The sequence below is a fragment of the Micropterus salmoides genome, unplaced genomic scaffold (genome assembly GCF_014851395.1).
Source record: "Micropterus salmoides isolate LMB-PRFRI ecotype aquatic unplaced genomic scaffold, ASM1485139v1 Ms_hic_scaffold_22, whole genome shotgun sequence".
Taxonomy (NCBI): domain Eukaryota; kingdom Metazoa; phylum Chordata; class Actinopteri; order Centrarchiformes; family Centrarchidae; genus Micropterus; species Micropterus salmoides.
In genome coordinates, this window is record NW_024041373.1 from 21,426,934 (window position 1) to 21,445,640 (window position 18,707).

Sequence of the window (18,707 nt, forward strand, 5' to 3'; positions counted from 1 at the left end):
TAGAAATGTCACCCTCAAACTTAGAACTGTATACAAATGATTTAAACTATGTACATAAATTAGTTTGTAAGATACCTTCATTTTTATAAACAGTGTATTTAACGCCTTTTCAGCTGTGGAGTGAAACAGATAACATATTGCTTTTGAGAGCAATGTTGATTGAACAATTAAGTACAATTCAACTTTTACTCCACTACAAGTGAAAAGGAAATATTGTACTTTTTACTACACCACATTTATTTGACAGCTATCTTTCACAAATTAAAAGTAAGATTCATTAAGATGTTGATGGCATTTGACTCTATTCATTCTCACCAATAAAGGTCACCAGCAAGATGTTAGCAAGTGAAACATGCTAAAAGAAGAGCCTGAGCCACTGAGATAACCTTCAGTGACATGAACTTTTGCTCCTGAGTGGCAGTCATGTTAAACTAATTTGTACTGCACATACAGCACTTGTGCTGTGTTAAAAACATTGCTGTGACCTTGTGACTCGCTTAGTGTAAATGTAGCTATGGTTGAATTCAGCATTGTCACATCTCTTCCTCTGTCCTCCCTCAGTCTTTCCTATTTCGCTCTCGACTTTGTAAATAACCTATATGGCATATAGCAGCACAGCACAGCACAGCCCTCTTCTCTATTTAATAAAAGAACAAGTGGAGTTTGGGGTTTATGATAATCACATACATGTTGGCCATTTACATGGCGGTCTAGTGGTAATACAGGTACTTAACATTAATCTATATGCCTCATAATACATACCTATATACGTGCTCCCGAGTCATATGTCTCTTGTGTTCTGACAGTGTGGCCAGTCCCTCAGAGTGACTTCTGAACCCAGATCGTTCCATCAGAGCCCCAAAAGCCTCGGGGCCCCATCCTGGTATGAGGTGGCAGAAAAGCGGGGAGAGCCCTGAGGAGAACTGTGAAGGGGAACATCTCAATGTTCTTCTAGCTCTTCTTTTCAGTGGAAAGCACCTTGGAGGCGGATCGAAACCCACCCCCACTTGAAAATCACTTAACACAGCTTTGAGTAGGGGTAAGAGCTGACATTAACTTGGCATTGTTTGATTGTCATATGTATATCTTTTCTCTTTTAGGGGGGCCTACACTACTCCACAGACAGATCTAAAAGTTCAAGTTAACCTGGAAATAGAAAGCCATGTGGGTTTGACAGGTGGAAGATGAGCCAGAGAAGCTGATTTACTGATCAAGCCTGACCTCTAGTGGAACTCATGTACAAACACAGACAAATAAAAAGCACATACTGGCTTAGTCAAATATCAGACAGAAAAGACCACATACACATTTCTCATTTCTTCACAATAAGAGAGTATGAAAGAAAAATGACAGTACCTGAATCAGTGCTATTTTCACCAAATATCACAATGTAGTTAAAAGCTCAACAGTAATGTAATCTGTTATATATTGCTATACAGTTTATTATCATTCAGCACAGCTGATTATCCCAGCACTCTATAGGTGTAGTATTACAGTCAGCCCGGTCTAAAAAACTTTCAAACATTAATTTGGCAGAATGCATGTGTGATTATCCCACCTTTCTCCAAAATGGGTTTGCTAATCTGAAACTGAAAAGATGTATTTCTTTGATGTTTCCTTTAACAGTCGGCCACTACATGACACCTACTGGTGGAAAACTCAGTAGACAAGTCAATAATGAGTCCCTCAAGATTGAGATTGATACACTAAAGTACAGTTTTGATATACTTTGCTATGGGTATTTCCATGTTATGCCACTTTTACTTCTACTTTGCTACCATTTTTGACATTAAGAAACATATTAGAAGCTTATACAATACAACACATTGTTAAGAATTAAACCATTGGCCTGATCTTTTTGGCTTGTGACGCCGTACGAAAAGCAGTGTCTAGTGGGTCATTCAGTTACACCAAAATGCGATTTCCCCTCTAAACTTTTGAGATGGTTTCATTAAAGTAACTGTTTGATATATTAAAAAAAGCAAATGTTAGAGAAAAGTTACGGAAAAAATTATACTAATTTGTGTTGCAGAGTTTCGTTTTCTGCCTAAGCTCATTCATCTCATGATCTATCTTGTGACTGGAGGAGAACCAAAGGACTAAACTACCTAACCATAGACGGCTACAACAGTATTGCATCTTTACAATGACTATTTTTACTTTTCATACTTTAAGTACATTGATCAGATAATACTGTTTTTACTTAAGTGGGATTTTAAACACAATACTTTTTATTACAGTATATATTATTCATATGTTTAGGCTATATAAAGAATCTCAATACTTCTTCCACCACCAAATCTAAGGTCCATTCATGTAGTCTGGTAAATGAATGTAAAGCTCGGGGAAATATAATGTACTGTATATAATGTGAGTGATCTGAGCTGAATTGGTTTTGAGGAATATTTCCCCATAGGTTGTTGGGATTTTTTTGGTGGGGATTTTCGTCTAGCCCAAAAAGTCTCTAGTAGAGGGAAATATTAATATATCTGTGGTTAGAGATGCTTCATGCTTGAACATGTTTAATAGAGAACAAATCACATGCAACTGGGGAAAAGTACAGTTCCTGCTTCAGTGTCCATCTTGCTTGTATTATTTCCCTCTTTTAACTTTAAACCAGTTTCTCTCTCTCTCCTTTCCAGTCTTTCATTTACTTTCTGTCCTCCTCTCCCTCACACTGTATTTCTCACCCTCATGTCATTTTCGCGCCCCCTCTGCACTCTTTTCTCTCCACCCAAGAAGAAACCAAGACATGCTGAGCAAAGTCTAATTCTAACTCAGGCCAGTCCCAGGGTGGGGCTCTCTATGTCCCTGCAAGTTTGTGCGTGGTGACAACCTGTTGATGAGTAAGAGCACAAACACTGAGACAGGAACATCGACTGCTACTGGATTTTCTGCATGACCTCACTGACTTTGAAAATCTTTATTGCCTACTGCAATGTGTAGACAGGATTATAAAACATTTGACAAATTGTACAATATATGAACACTAACGATGAAACAAATATTCTCTTCTTTCCCGTAATCCATTTCTCTTGCTTCTAATATTTGTTTCCCTCCAGCTTCTTGTTCCTCCTTATCCTCCAAACATAAAAGCATTGTAAAAAAAAAAAAAAGAAGTCCGATCCGCTTACCGCTTTAAAAAAGAAACTCTTTATTGCATAAAATACTCCGACTACCAAAAATAATCAATTCATACTACAGCAGAAGAACAGATGGGTGAATTCCAGAAGTGGGTGAAATGTTAATACATTCTTTATAGTACAGTATATGCCTATATAGTGACAAATACAAAGGCTGGCATTAAAAACACAGATTCATGCCTGTAGAGTAAAAACACGTTTTTCACCTCACAGTCAACACATCCAGGTAGGTTTCTCCAAGCGTAAACCTGCCTGAATCTGTCCTCATTCTCAGTAAAAACTTATACCAAATTCTAAATTTATACAAGTTATTTATGCAGCAATTCACTGCATAAACAACCTGAAAGACTCCAAGTTAAACAATAAAAGCAGAAACTGGGTTGTTGACTTTGACTACTAATCTAAGGTTCTACACATCTCATTTTTCATTCAATAGTCACAAATGATCTTTCCTAAGAACTACTTTATTTACTAAAACAAAATAACTTGATCTTGTTTGTGCACGAATTTGGTCTGGGCATGAACAGCTGCGTGAAGGATTACTTTGTGAGAGTCAGTAAAACCAGACTGACCAGTTTGATAGGACATTCAACACTGAAGCAGCTAAGGCACAAGTTTTAGACACAGTATGTCAGAAGATTTTACACCTTGGTCTGTGTGTCTCATCAAACCAGCAGATGATTAGCCAAAGGAGCATTATCAAAAACTTATGAGATGAAAATACGTGATTGATCACCTTTCTACACCTGAAAAAAATCCTTTAATCTTTCATAAAACTCGAGTGAAAACCGGTTTAATCTCCTCTCTAAATGCACTACTTTGAAGCAACAAGACATGAAAAACACAGAATGAGCTTTTGAGTTTTTAGTGTTCGATTTAAAGCAAAATCTTTACACGTGACATCATTATTTAACAAGGCAGCTAACAAGCACTTGGACTGAAAAACTGATTGTGGCATTTCTACAGAAAATTTCGAGATATTTTTGCCATTTCAGCCACAGCTTGTAAAATAACAGGGAATACTATTTTTTTTTAAAGTCTGGGGGAAAAAGTACACGTGGAAACTTCTGTGTAAGAATTTGCATGAGGCAGATTCATTATAAAACTTAGTGTAAATTCATCTTAAATTTGCTTCCAGTTTAAAGTGAAAGGAAACAACAACTACAGCCAAGTAATCAACCAACTAAAACCGCTGTGTCTACTCACAAAGTGTATTATTAGTAGTGTTAAGAACAGAAACAAAGACAGCATAGCAAACTCCCTCAGTTATACCCCTTTGGTAAATAAGAATTAAAAATGCTGGAGACAAACAGCACATAATATTTATCAAAACAAATGTCTAAAAATGTTGCAAACACACGACTGTTACACTACATGTACATTTTTAAATGCAGACAGATTACATTAATAATAATACCCACATTGAAGAACTGAGGAAAAACAAACTATAACACATGGGACAAAACCAAATGATCATTAATGATTCCTTTTACATCCCGTGCAAATATTTGAGTGGCCGTTTTACCAAGGTTTTAGGAAATCTAAAATAAATCAGGCTAAAGCTAAGCTATACACAAAATTAGGTCCAGCAAGTGCACTTGGGTGATCTTGCATTGAGAATTACAGTAAGTAAAAAGTACAGCTAAAATAAGAAATATGTTTCATTCAAATGTAGAATGAAAAAAAAACGCCATGGTAAAAAACATTTTTATGATACTGACTTAATCTATAATAGAGGTCTGTACATTAAAGCAGATGCAGTTCTTGTTCCACTGCCGAACCAAATTTAACTGAACCATTGTCGATCTCTGATGAAATGGTACAGTGTAAAAATGTTCAATGGCTAACTCAGATCCGGCTCAGAGTGGAAAGTGGAAATGGCTGAAAGTGGGTGAGTGTGTGGGTTTTGTCTTTAAGCAGACGAATAGATGTATTTAATCTTGGACTCGTCTCTCAGCTCATTCTCATAACGTGGCAGGCAGCAGAACAGGAAGGCACAGCCGATGGAGAGGATGGTTGCGCCCCAGCCAAAGCCGTAGGCCCAGGTGTAGTAATAGTTGCCCTCGAAGATCATTTCGTTGAATTTGACAGGGTAGATGATCAGAGCGATGACCTGGAGAATCACTGCAGAGAGAGAGAGAGCATGCGAGAGACAGAGGGGTGAGAAAAAGTTTGTAACACACTTTTACATACGGCTCAGTGAGCTGGGAGTTTCCTTTGCTTTCATTGAGTTGCAGCAGCCATCCACATGCCAAGAACCTGGTGGTCCTTAGTTATCATTTAAGTAGAGTTATTAAGAGTTTAACACTCAAAAACTCAGTTAATCAAAACAACAATAAGCAAACAACCCCACTACTGTCAACGTCAGCTAATTTTGCTTTTTTAGATAGGTGCTTAAAAGTGTCTGATATAACCGTTTACCAACTGTGCCACTTCAAACCAGAGAGAGGAGCACAGACAGAAATATCTCATGTAAAATAAACGTAACTGTTCTCACTTTGGCAGGAAGTTTTGTGTTCATGCAGAAACACATTGCTCACACCAGGAAGCTGACTGAGAAAATAGCATTTTAGGGCCTTTAAATTGTCAAAATTATAACAGCAATAAAATGAAAATCCGTCAACTGGCATTAGTTAGTGGACAAATAAGCACAGTATGGAAAAAGTGAAGTTATTATTTATAGAGTGACGTACATGATGCTTTGTGCGGATTGCAAAATCACTTGTTAAACTACATTTATTTGTATGGTAAATTGCCTTTTATGAAAGTGTGATAATGATAAATTATTAATACACTTGATCATTTATTCCAGATCTAATTTCATGGATGATTCCTTCATTAATTAATCAACAGAATTTTAATACAACTACAAAGACGATAAATGGAAGTGTTGAATTATTGCCCAACACAGGAGAGAACAAATGATAGATGCAGTTTGGTCAGATGACTTATTAATGCAAACAACCTGCAGCAAGAGTTTAATTCTCAAATAAATGCCAACCACTTTTTACTATGGAAGTAAAACTCACTCATAAAAAGTTAATTACATTTTAAGTTAGACAAACTGAGTTATTGGACAAGTCAACAAAACAGGGAAACAGAAAAACATCTGGTCAGTTGTGTAGCCAGTTGGACAAATAGACCACATTCTGCTGACACTTACAGCAGAATGTGGAAAATATCTTCACACGAGTGTGTAAGAGTTACATCAACATATCGACATCTGCGAGATCGAGGGGAACGCTGGCACTGATTATTCTAAAGAAAGGCGTGGTGACGCTGATTTGTCCTGTGATGCACTTTTCTCTGACAGTCATTGAAATTGTTTTTGTGTTGCCCTTTATGCCCTCAAGCAAAGCCAGCGTAGGCAGTGAGCTAGGTGTGATACTTCATCTCAACGCAAACTACTAATCTATTAATCACAGAGGGCTGGTTTGATTTAATCAGAAACACCCTGACAATTTCAGAATGACGTTTTTGGCTTTTTTACAGTGAGGTCATGAGTATGTCACTAGTGACCCGATAGTGTGAAACGACCTTTAGTCCTCCAGATACTTAACATTACCGCTCACTAGGTTAAGACTATTCTGAGTGCATTTCGCTACCTTCCAGGTACCTTTCAGATTGTCATTATGGTATGAAAAGCAATTTGCAGAGATGCCCTAGACTGTGCGCCTCCCCTTAGACAAAGCTTGTCCAAATCCACATAACTTTCCCAAACGTTTTAAAGATACCTGTTATGTTTGGGGGGGGAAATGGAAATAATTATAATTATCATATACACATAAGTAACAAAATATGTGCAATATATCAATATACTGTCAAAAAGTAGGGAATAAGTTCCCCTAAAGATACTAAGGGAAAATAAAATTACATGTTAAAAGGGTTCAGAAGGAGTAAGAAGATGTGTTTCATCACTGTCTTTGCATTTCACTTTCATCTAATTAATAAGCACAAAGTGACCATCACATTACATCAATACGTCATATGACCCACAGATGAAAGACACAGGTATTATTTTTTAATAATTGTTGGTGATGATGAGACAGAGGGATTGCTGTTAAGTGTAGCTGTAATCTATTTATTCTTTTCTTATTTTCCTTCTTTCTTCTTCTTTTTCTTCCAAGACTGAAGACTAACAGTTACAAGAGTTACTCTGTGTAACCTGTGGGAGCCAAAAGCCAGATGTCTACAGTAGTAGCTACAGCAGAGCGACGCCGATACAACCTATATTCAACTCCCTCCGGCACATTTAAAGCAGACGTCACAATTCCTAAGAACTGATTGGCTGTTTCACCTGTCGGCCAGGCAGTGAAAAGCTGTATGACTGTGTGTGTTTATGTCTGGCTCTGTCCCATGTTCTCAGACTCTTTGTGGTGTGAGTCAGTCAGATAAACAGACTGAACCTGCTATTCCTATGGAAACGTCACACCAAAACTTCGCCCTCCTATCCTCCCGTAGCAAACGTCTAACTCACTTTCTGTTCCCTCCACTCCCTTTCCATCTTTCTCATGATTTTTACGTCAAACCTGCACACATCACCATGTTCTCCCTTTTTCTTTGGTATTCGGGTTAGGTTTCCTACCTTTTGTCAATTCCCCTTAAAATCTGTCCCATCTAAAGACAGTTGATGTTCTGGCTTGCCCTTCAACTCCTCTGCTCATACATGTACTGTTAACCATTGTCTCTCTGCCTGACCTTGATGTCTCATTCTCGCTCTCAGTCTGTTTAAACTCCCACACAGAGACACACACACACACACACACTCCCAAGACACAAACCCTAATTTTTTAAGGAACTTTCAGTCACTTTTAGTCTTTATTCGTCACATTTAATGACAATCTGTTCCCCAGCTGGACCACGATCAGCAACACAACATGGTCTTGTATTAATGCATTTAATAGTTAGGTTCACCAAATCACAAAATCATAAAATTCTCACTTGACACAAGGACTGGGAATGAAGAATATCAAAATGTGCACTGTAAAACTTCAGTTAAAAGCCTAGTCCCATTTAGACGCTTGCCCCTTTTTGCTGGCCTGGTGGGGCTACATGTTTGGACAAATAAATGCAGGTCTCATTTCGATGCCTAGAAGTTCTGTGGATGTATAAAGCCTCTTGAAGCCCGCCGGTTCCCCTGCTTGAGCTAGATTGTGCATACCAATATAAAATGTTTAAGCTTTTGTTAATATGGATGTGCTACACATTGTTAGATCAGTTAATTCTCCACCACTCAATCGTTTAGTTCATTTTTACGGGAACAATGAGCAAGTAGATTTACTGGCATTGGTAAAGGAATTATAAAGGCCTTTTCTATTAAGATTATTTTGAGATAAGTTGATTAAGTTAGCATCAAATGTCTGGTCAGATTCATAGTCTTGTCAACTAATTATTTTCTATATTCAAATCATAATTATGTCAATTTTATACTAGTTTATTTAGGTGAACTGTTTGTATGGCTGCTTGTATATAGAAAACATTTAACATTTGAGAACATTGGCTTCTTCTGTTCAATTAAAAAAAGGGGTTTGAAGAAAAACAAAATGTTTTTCTAGACAACATGTATAGGTAGAAACAATGTCCTGATCAGTCAGTATAATCCACAGACCTTGAGGGACTATTTCTTAAGTAAAGAGTAGTCCCAGTGAAAACCATCCACAGCAAGGGATGAAGTCTTCTCAAATCTCAAAACTCTTTAATCCAACCAGGTATTGCCCTGAAATTGCAGTTAAATTACTAAACCCTTTAAAAGGCTACACATGCAAGCCTAAACATGTTCTCGATGATCTTGTACTGTATCTGTAAGACTGGAGGAATCGTTATTATCAGTTTCAGTTAATCTTATTTGTGTTTGAGTTATCTTTCTGTAGTAGTGGCTTATTTATTTTTCTAACAAAGTACAGCTAAAACCGGGGGGGGGGGGGGGGGGGGCGGGACTTGGATGATGCACTTCACTTGATCTTAATTGAATTCTTCTGAAAAGCACAAACCGTTTTTTTCTGCTCTGCTTCATTCAGTTGCTGCCAACTCCACCTGACTCTGCTTCAAACATTTCTTATTAATTTCCAAATGGGTGAGTAGTCATAGGTGTTTGTTTATACGCGTGTTTGTGTGTGATCTTACCAACAATGATCAACAGTACTCCTATGACGGGCAGGAGGGCAATGTTGAGTGTGCAGCACAGAGCCACAATGGAGATGATGAAGGTGATGATGAGGATAAGGAGGCCAATAATCATCAGAGCAGCCACTGCCTGGGCCCAAGCTGGAGTCCAACACAAACAAACATGCAGATTAGTTACATGCCAGCAAACAGAAATACAGTAAAATCCCCCTGAAAAGTCATAAAAAAAAAATTTATTTAGGAATTGCATGGATCTCATGATAAAATACACATCCCTCTGAACATTGTTATTCGACTGTCCTGCCACAATTAGTTAGTTGTCAGTCTGTATTAGTCAGTTGATCACTGTGGGCTGCAGTGAGTGCTTTGCATACTTTTGTTTTTCTGGTAACATTTGTGTTCATAGTTACTATTCTCTCAGACACTAAAGACGCTACAAATGAACATCTGACAGGACAGTAAAGAACAGATCTCTTTGTGTTAAAGACCTCAATATAAAATTATTTTACAGAAATTATGTAAATGCTCTGTACTTGTATAGTGCCTTTCTAGTCTTTTCGACCACTCAAAGCGCTTTTACACTACATCTGCATTCACCATTCACACACTGAGCCTAAGTGCTCAAACGGAAAATGACATTCACACACTGGCGGAATAGCCGCCAGGGGCAATTCTCTTGCCGACCCGTAGCCAGGGGGAGCCAGGGATTGAACCGCTGACCTTCCGATTAACGGCCAACCCGCTCTACCTCCTGAGCCACAGCCGCCCATTATCAGGTATCTATAAAATGTTTTTACCTTTTTTACTTCATTGTGCTCCCCTACTTCTGAAACCAAACCTACATTAAAGCTTGTGTGCTTGTGTGATGTAATTGCAACACACACACACCTGCCACACCCTTAGCAACACTTTCGCTCTCTGTCTGTAATTCCGAGAAACTTGTAGCAAGGATACAGTCTAAAACCGGCAAGTCCCATCATGCATGCTTGTATATGTTTGAGCCAAAACATTTACGACATGATAGATAGATTTAATTAAATTTTTTTTTAAACCGTCACATGAGACAAACAACAAAGATAAAATGTGTTTCATTTGGGGAGTTGCTGCTGTATGTCGATAACCTTTTTCTGTGTATAAAAATCTAATAGGATGTTAGGAAACATATTATTCCTCTAAAGATACATTTTTTAAGTGAACAGGTTTCAAATGGCCTCTAGGATAACAATAAAAACCTGAAATGCATATAAGATTCATGTAAACATGCAGGTCGAATGTCTACATACAAAATTTGTGATTAATAATTAATTATTGTCGGCTTTTTGCATGAACTGTGTTTGCTTCTGTCGGATTACAGGGGGTATTGTTGGGAAGTCGATGAAACGCGTGACAGTGTGTGGAGCTGTAGCCTAAGTGCTATAATAGTTTCCATGACTATTTGGCTTATCGATGGTTGTGACGGCCAAAATTGCTGTGTTTGTCCTGTGGCAAATAAACCAAGCGTCATCACCACCACGCATTACTGTGTAAAGTCAGTGGTGAGATGACGTCCCTCACCACCTCGCTGACAAAATTTATGCCTGCGCTGTCTGACCCCGTCTTATTAACTGCGCGTTGTCAAATAATTCAGAAACATTCTTCCTCTTCTGAAAGATTTGTGCATGTCTCTGTCTCCACAATGCCATCACAAGCCCCTAGTGGCAGCTCCTAAACACTTGAGAGACCTCTCAAGCTGTCTTAAATAACTGGGAGAGTAAGAGTGATTCTTAGCTTTGAGAAATTTGATAACTTACTTTTATTCTTAAGTTTAAAAGTAAGAGTAAATTTCATGAATTCTCTGCACTTAAGACTAAAATGGCACTTTCAGAAGCTTGATAAACACCGGCCCTGATAAACACTAGCCTAATCAGCTAGGCTAATTAGGACGACCCGTCCTAATTAGCCTAGCTGCTGCATTCTGTACAAGCTGTGGACGTGCCAGGGCACTTTGACTAAGACATGTGAGAAGTGCACTGCAGAAGTTGAAAATGAAAAAATGAAGCCATGAATGATGCGTTCTAAATCAGAAGGAGATAGTAATGGTTAGATTTTTGCAAGATTTATGAGTTGAAAAAAAAAACCCCGGACTGAAACAGTTTGTTGACATGGTTTCTGAATTTCAACTGAGGGTCAGATATAAACACCAAGATTTCCTACAGCATGGTTTGATATAGGGGGAAAGTGGGCCAATATACTGCAAAATGCCTTTATTAGCATTTTCAGGGTTAATGATGAGAAGCTCAGTTTAGTCAGAATTAAATTGAAGGAAGTTTAGTGACGTCCAGTCCTGGAGTCCTGAAGTCATTTGGTTTTACTGAAACAAAGTGTTGCGGCATCAGGCCTGTGTGTTGTAAGTCTGGTTGTGTGCCTGTGGGTGAACACTAGAACTGCCTGTCCCAATCACTCTTATTTAATGCCATACAGCTCTTCAACATCTGTCTTCCTCCTCTGATCAGAAGTAGATTATGACCCACTCCTATGCTTTTACACTGTAACTACATACACACAGGAACATGCTCTTAACTGTGGCCTTTTTCAAATAAGACACACTAATGAATTGTACTTGTAAGTTAATACACTCAGACACATACCTGCTTTGACTCTCCCACATGTATTGCATAAAGCCTTCACCATGACAAATATGTGTGTGTGTATATGTGTGTGTCTAAAACTGTATTGCGGGGGTTAAAAGCTCATACAGGCAGCAGGAATCAACTCAATACTTTCTTTCAAAAGATTTTAATAGGACACCTGCCTAGCTAGAGCCAGCAGCTCCTCTTGCTGGAAACACAGTGCCAATGTTTTAATCCATGAGTGTGCTTTTTTTGGTAACTACTTGCTTGGACAAAAGCGAAAAACCTTTCAGTTTACAATCATGTGACTGGAATTCAGCGGGAGAGGTGCTAGACGGTGAGTGGTGACTGTTTATCCATGGAGGAGTGGGCGATGTGGATAAAACCTTGAAGGACAGTTTACAGAAGTTTTCAAAGCGATCAACAGAAAATGCATTAGCAACTATAATGTTAAACGATTAATCATTTTAAGTAATTTTTCAAGCAAAAATTATTTGTATTTAATTGGATTAATAATGAAAATAATGTTTTTATTGTGTCCTTAGTCATTTTATATTGCACTACTAATATATAGTGGAATATGGTAAACTTTCAGGCTTTCAGTTGACAAATTTATATAACTAACTCACATTAAATGGATAGCTACCTTGCTTTAACTGGTACGGCCAAATTTCTTATTGCCTCATGGTACATACTGTCATACTGCCTAACCCATGTCTGATGATTCATGTCAAACCAATAATTATCTCTTTTCTTTTTTCATGTTTTGCCAATGACAGTGCTTACGCCAAAGCATGAAAACATGTTTATTCCTGTTGTTAACAGGAAGCTTTTGTGGTGTTAACAAAACACCACAAAAGGGACTCCGTTTGGTTCAATGCTAATATTCATTACATCCGCACACATCAGCGATGCTATTTATGTTTGTTTACTCCGTTTTCAGCTCGCTAACACTTCCCCACAAGAATTTGGCCAGAGCCGTGACACAAGAATGCTCAGAGGAAACTTATAGGGCTAAACTGTATCCTAGATCCAGCCAGTAGTCTTCTGGCAGCTGTGGTCGTCTTTTGTTTAAATGCTTCAGTCCTGCTGAGACTAAAAGGAGACCCGGCCCACACAGTTCAGACAAAGAACAAAACGTTTAATCTAAAACTTCAAATGAGACCAGAAAACAGCAACTTGTTCTTTCAGTACACACAGACTGGGTCTATGGTACTTCCTTCATGACAGATTACATTATGATAACTAAATGAAAACATTTGTGTTTCAGCACCTTTAGTTCCCAATCATACTTGTCTCTACTGGGACTTTCTCTACAGCTGCTGTCACTGAGCCAAGATTGAGTGAAAAAAGTGAAGGTCTGGACTTCACCCCATAGCAAAAATGTCACCGATTTGTTATTCTCCCACAGAGTCCCATCAAACCATTATCCGAACATTAACAATCACACATATGATAAACACAAAAATAGGAACAAAAGATATGGAATTTACATCTAGATGAGACAGGGTAATGCCATGTAGCGGACATTGCACTCGGGCTGCAACTATATAATGGTTATTTTCATTATCGATTACTCTGTTGATTATTTTCTGGGTTAAAATGTCAGAAAACAATGAAAATGATGTGAGGTGACATGATTAAATGTTTACAACAAATATTAAAATGTACTATCATAGAAGAACAACAAAGCAGCACATTCTCACATATGAGCACCTTTAACTATCAAATCTTTGCCATTTTTAAAAAATGACTTAAACAATTAATTGATTGTCAAAATAATTACAGATTCATTTTCTTGCCATCGACTAATCGATTAATTAACTAATTGCTGCAGCCCTACACTGCACCATACCAGACAACTTTGATACGTGTACCAGAGCTTAAACAAAGCCGATCTTCAAATCAGCCTTAAGTGTGAGTTGGTAATGACTTAAAACAGTGCACAGTACCTAGCATCCTTAAATAGGAATTATTTGGGTCATTAGAGCTCTAATCAGGGAGTCTGCAGCAGCATTTTATATTAAGCAGTTACATAGCCTCTTTTAATACACGTGAATGTTTCAAGGACAACATGCTGTTAGCAAGAGAAGTGTGCAAACTGGTCAAAATCACTGATAAGATGAAGGATAGAAAACGGGTTTTTAACACTGTCTCAGGGGGAATGTACTGTATATGTTTAGCAGATAACAATATGGGGCTACCTGCCATTAGCTATGTTTGGAGGCTTCCACAGAGTCTGATAAGGGCAACCATTCAGCCTTTGTTGGTGAGTGTGGGTGTGGAATAACACAAATACAACCTGAGAAGGGAGCGAGAGGGAGAACAGAAGTCGGTTGTTCACGGTTATTGTTCATTTCAGAGTGTATGTGTGTGTGTCACTGAGTTTGTGTGTCTTTGGTTGGACATCTGAAGGAAAAACTCATTAACAGCTTGTCTATAAATAGCCATATTTGTGTGAACATGTCTGACAGCCATCTTAAAATCTGCTTCTCGTTCACTTTTGCTGAAGTGTAGGTCACAAACTATTTAAAGTGTATGATCTGCCTAAGGTGGTTTGTGAATTTGGAACTTAAAAAAAGCTTGCTGATCGTTCACCCCCTGCAAACCATTACAATTTACACTCTGTGAGCTGTTTTACAAGAATGAAGTTATTTCAAAGCTTAAAGCCAATTTTAACTCTGTTCCTCTAATGACTCCCCATAGAGCTCTGATATTATTGTCAGTATTATAATAGGTAACGTTGGAAGCTTTTATCTTGTGCTTTCTTCCCTGTAGGGTTTAGGGTGGAGCACTACTAGCTGTGAATGCATTACCACTGTCTTATGAACTTTCATAAGATTTTATCCAGCACATCATTAAGTCATTCTAATATGACACTGACCTGCAGCTCATATTAAATTCCTATGTATATTAGTATATTAAAGTCAGATTAAAGAAGAAATGTGTGGTGTTTCAAATTAAAGGAAATGAATGATGACTGAATAATGATCCAATCTCTGTATTTTAAATGTCTTGTGTTTTGACTTTTTCTTACAAATGTTACAATCTAATTACCTTCAATCCTATTTTTCCCCATCTTACTGAACAGTAGAGGGGGGGGCACCTTTCTTTAAATTGCTTCTTTTGAAGTTTCTTCCATTTTTTTCCTCCCTCCCTTGTTGAAAACCCTTAAGTCTGAGCCTGTAATGCCCATTGAAACACTACCTGAAGCTGAACAGGACAACTGACTTTAAAAGAAGCAGAAAATTAACTTGGACAAGAGGGTGTGTGGGCTAATAAAGCACCTGCATGAAACCTTTCTACTTTCTCCTGTATTTGAACAGGCAGGAAATTATAATGAAGACCAAAGTTCAGTCTGCCAGACTGACTGAGGCTGCTACAGGCCTCCCTCCTCCTCCTCTCAGCCTGGAGTTTTTAGTTGTTGTCAGAGAGGTCGAATCCTCAAAGTTACAATATATGAATGTTGAATTTTACACCAGCGAGACAAACACTGAACCACTCGCTCTAGTCTTATTGTTTTGGAGCTACACTGTCTCTTGTGTAGTAAATGTACTGAAACTTACAGTACTCCGAGAGCGACTTGCAGTTCCACTGGTCATTCCTGCCTCTGCACTGCTGCCACATACTGGCGTAGTGCGATTTGGCGTCCTCGTCCTCGACCCATCCCGAGGTGGCGGCGATGGCGACAATGTCAAAAATAATGGCGAAGAGGAGCAGCAGGGGCACGATCCACCTGCATCGGGGGTAGGCGATCCCACAGCGAAACATGACCGACGATTATAGTGTGTGGAGCGGGATTAGAGAGAAGGACAATGACTGGAGAAAGCGCGGTGCTGTCGGTCCGATTATATAGCGTGTTTGCGCAAGGAGAGTGACGGAGGGTGTGGTGTGGATACCAGATAAAAGCCCCACCCGAGTGTGTAATGAAACCTGTTTTGGGACCTGAAGGGTTGGGCTTGTCTTACAGTAAAAGCTGAATCAGGCCCAGCCCCATCCACTGTGTCATATTACACTCAGTAACGGCAACAGTTGAGGCGCCTGCTTCAGCTCAGTCCCGTGTCCCAGTCATGGTCCCAATGCAGAGGAAAATTAACAGCAAACTTGGTCACTTTTAGTTGTCAGAATTACAACAGGTGGTTATGGACTGGGCTGTGAGTGGTGTAAGAGGTAAGGTAGAGAAGGAGAGAAATGACAGATAATGAGATGAGGCAGTAAATAAAGGTAGCCTACCACAAGATGGCAGCCCAAGGAAAACTATAGTTAAAAAATGTATGACTTGTATTTCTCCAGTAACTTTCATTGTTCCCTCTCTTTACAATGAAGGCACATATATATATTTTTAACCATATACATCTTAGATAGTAGCTACTGACTTGTACTTGCCCAGGTTAAATACCAACATGGGTATTTGCCATTGGAGGAGGACGTTTTCAGATCCTTTACTTAGCCTATGTAAAATGACTTATATCACACTCCAAAAAAATAAGTAAAAGTACTGCATTTAAAATATATGTTACCTAAGTAAAAATATGTAGGAATAATCAGAAGTAAGTATAATCAGTATTATCAGTACTCAATGCAGAAATGGATTAAAAAAATATGGAGGGATTATTGGGTCAGAATTAGAACTAATAGTCTAAATCATAAATGCATTTGGTATTAAGGATTGGGCATTTAGGCATTTAGGATTGGGCATTTAGGCATTTAGGATTGGGTATTTTGGTATTTAGGTTTGGGCATTTAGGTTTGCAAATGAAACCAAACAGAGCGAGTGTGCAGGGCTGAAGGGAGGACTATACTTTATAATGTGATAACTTCGACTTGATGAAAGCATTTCATTTCTGTGGCCTCACACACATCTGGGTAGGCTATTATTGGGTAATCCGTATTTTTGTTTGTAATTACTGCACTTAATATGTGTGACATATAGGCCTCTCTCTCATTTTGGCAAATACAGTAAACTAAAATAAACTAAAAAACAACGGCGGCCAAATTAAATGAAAAAGTCAATAGCTTTAGATTGAAATTTTGGAAATCTGGAGATACACAGACATGCAAATGAAAGGTCTGCTCAAGCCGGATGGACAGAAAAAGTGTTTTAAGGATATCTACCAATAAAACATTTTATTGTTTATTGGTAGATATTTTAACAGTAAATATTGCCAAAATATGGACATTCGCCTGGTATATTTTGAAAAATGATAGCCTAACTGTTGTATTTTAGTTTATTTTCATCAGATTTACAGTTACAATTGCATTCTAGGTGTATTAGAAGATATTCAGTTGCATTATAAGCTTCCTTATGATGGTTTTGATGGTTTATTGCATTAAAATATAGCTTTTTTTTTACCAGGCGAGGGTGAAAAATATCAGATTTTTTCTTTATTGCATCTCCATGTAGTCTGTAATAGTAAAATAAATATATTAATATACAATGGATTTATATTCCTTAGCTTCTGACTTTTCAAAGGAGACCAGAATTATGCATCTAGGCCAAAAGTGTTGAGGAGTTATTCCTGATTCATTTTGGGTATGTTATTTTAGGCATTTTTTCTGGAAAAAGGTGTCTGTTTTCAACAGGTTAATTTAACCTAAGACACGTTGTGGTTAGTATTTACGTTGGTATATATAGTATTTATTGGCTTTTGTTATACTTCTTGCTTCATTTGTAAATGATAGATTTTATAATCTTATCTTGATTATAAATGAGTTGAGAGACATAACAAGTACAGATGCTTCCAAACAGGACACAGGGGGTCACTGGGTGGTTTTAAGAGAATGCAAATGATGTGAATCAAATTCTTTGGCCTCTGGGATATTTTGGTGTTTGCTCCATCAGCACTCACCGCCATCATGGCAAAGTTTGCAAACCGCCCTAACTGCTCCACTGATGACACCATGTTGACAGCACTTCACCTGAGTCTGGCACATATGCAGTATAGTAATGTGTGGATGCTCCTTATTGTCTTAGCTCTGCCTTTAATACAGTCATCCCCGGTGTTGGGGGGTAACGCGTTACTGTAATAATATTACTTATCCCAGTAACATCCTTGACTTGAATCCACGACTGTGCAGCAGGTCAGCGGCACCATGCAGACCTTCAATTGTTCATGTCCGCTGACATGAAAACTAAAGGAAGAAAGAAAGAACGAGGGAGAGAGGTATTCTTTCCACAGCTTTAAGCAGCCACTGCCATTATTGTGTCACAATCTAAGATGCAAAAAACATTGTCGTCTATTGTAAACTCTGTGCGACCAGCAAAATGCTTTCAACCGCAAATAATTCTACATCTGATTTATTGATGCATCTGCTGAAGCAGCACAGCAAAGTGAAACTTACAGAAAGAAACTCAGGCAGTCACTGCCAGTGATGCTTGGACTCGTCGGGAGAGAGTGGCATTAACGTAACGTCTTGAATACTGCTCTAATAAATAATAAGCTATATGTGCAGAAAGTTGGGACTTACTTGGGGGTGAAGGGGGTGGTAGTGAAAGCATTGTTTCCCATAATTAGCCTATAATTTGGATTATTATCAATTCTATTGTTTTTTACTAGGCGTATTTAAAATCATATTTGATTGAGGAGTTGAATTGAGGAGCATATATTCACTCCTTCATTCTCTCTTGCGCCCTCTCTCTCGTGAACACCGCTGCACAAACCTGTCCAAAGTTAGAAAACACCGCCCCGCTGTCGTTCTGTGGGAAACTGGAAAGTTGAACAGAAGAGACACAAGACATGGAACCAAAACCATGACACATTCAGCTCCCATAATCTCACAACACGAAAAAAATGCTGCTTCATCACTGGAGCACTAATAATATTACTAGTCT

At 38.3% G+C, this 18,707-nt stretch overlaps 1 protein-coding gene across 1 annotated transcript; it reads right to left on the reverse strand.

The window, feature by feature from the left end:
* Positions 1-3,130: 3,130 nt before the first annotated feature.
* LOC119917243 (p53 apoptosis effector related to pmp22) lies at positions 3,131-15,793 on the reverse strand. Its single transcript, XM_038737455.1, has 3 exons — positions 15,442-15,793; positions 9,267-9,407; positions 3,131-5,267 (listed from the first exon to the last, which is right to left on the reverse strand). Exons 1-3 carry the CDS (start codon positions 15,644-15,646, stop codon positions 5,056-5,058), a joined length of 558 nt encoding a protein of 185 aa, XP_038593383.1. The 5' UTR covers positions 15,647-15,793; the 3' UTR covers positions 3,131-5,055.
* Positions 15,794-18,707: the final 2,914 nt, after the last annotated feature.

Coding starts and splice junctions, on each gene's coding strand:
- LOC119917243 (XM_038737455.1), bottom strand. CDS start 15,646: ATGTTTCGCTGTGGGATCGCCTACCCCCGATGCAGGTGGATCGTGCCC. Junction 9,408..15,441: donor CAAGTCGCTCTCGGAGTACT/GTAAGTTTCAGT, acceptor GTTGGACTCCAG/CTTGGGCCCAGGCAGTGGCT. Junction 5,268..9,266: donor AGTACTGTTGATCATTGTTG/GTAAGATCACAC, acceptor CTCTCTCTGCAG/TGATTCTCCAGGTCATCGCT.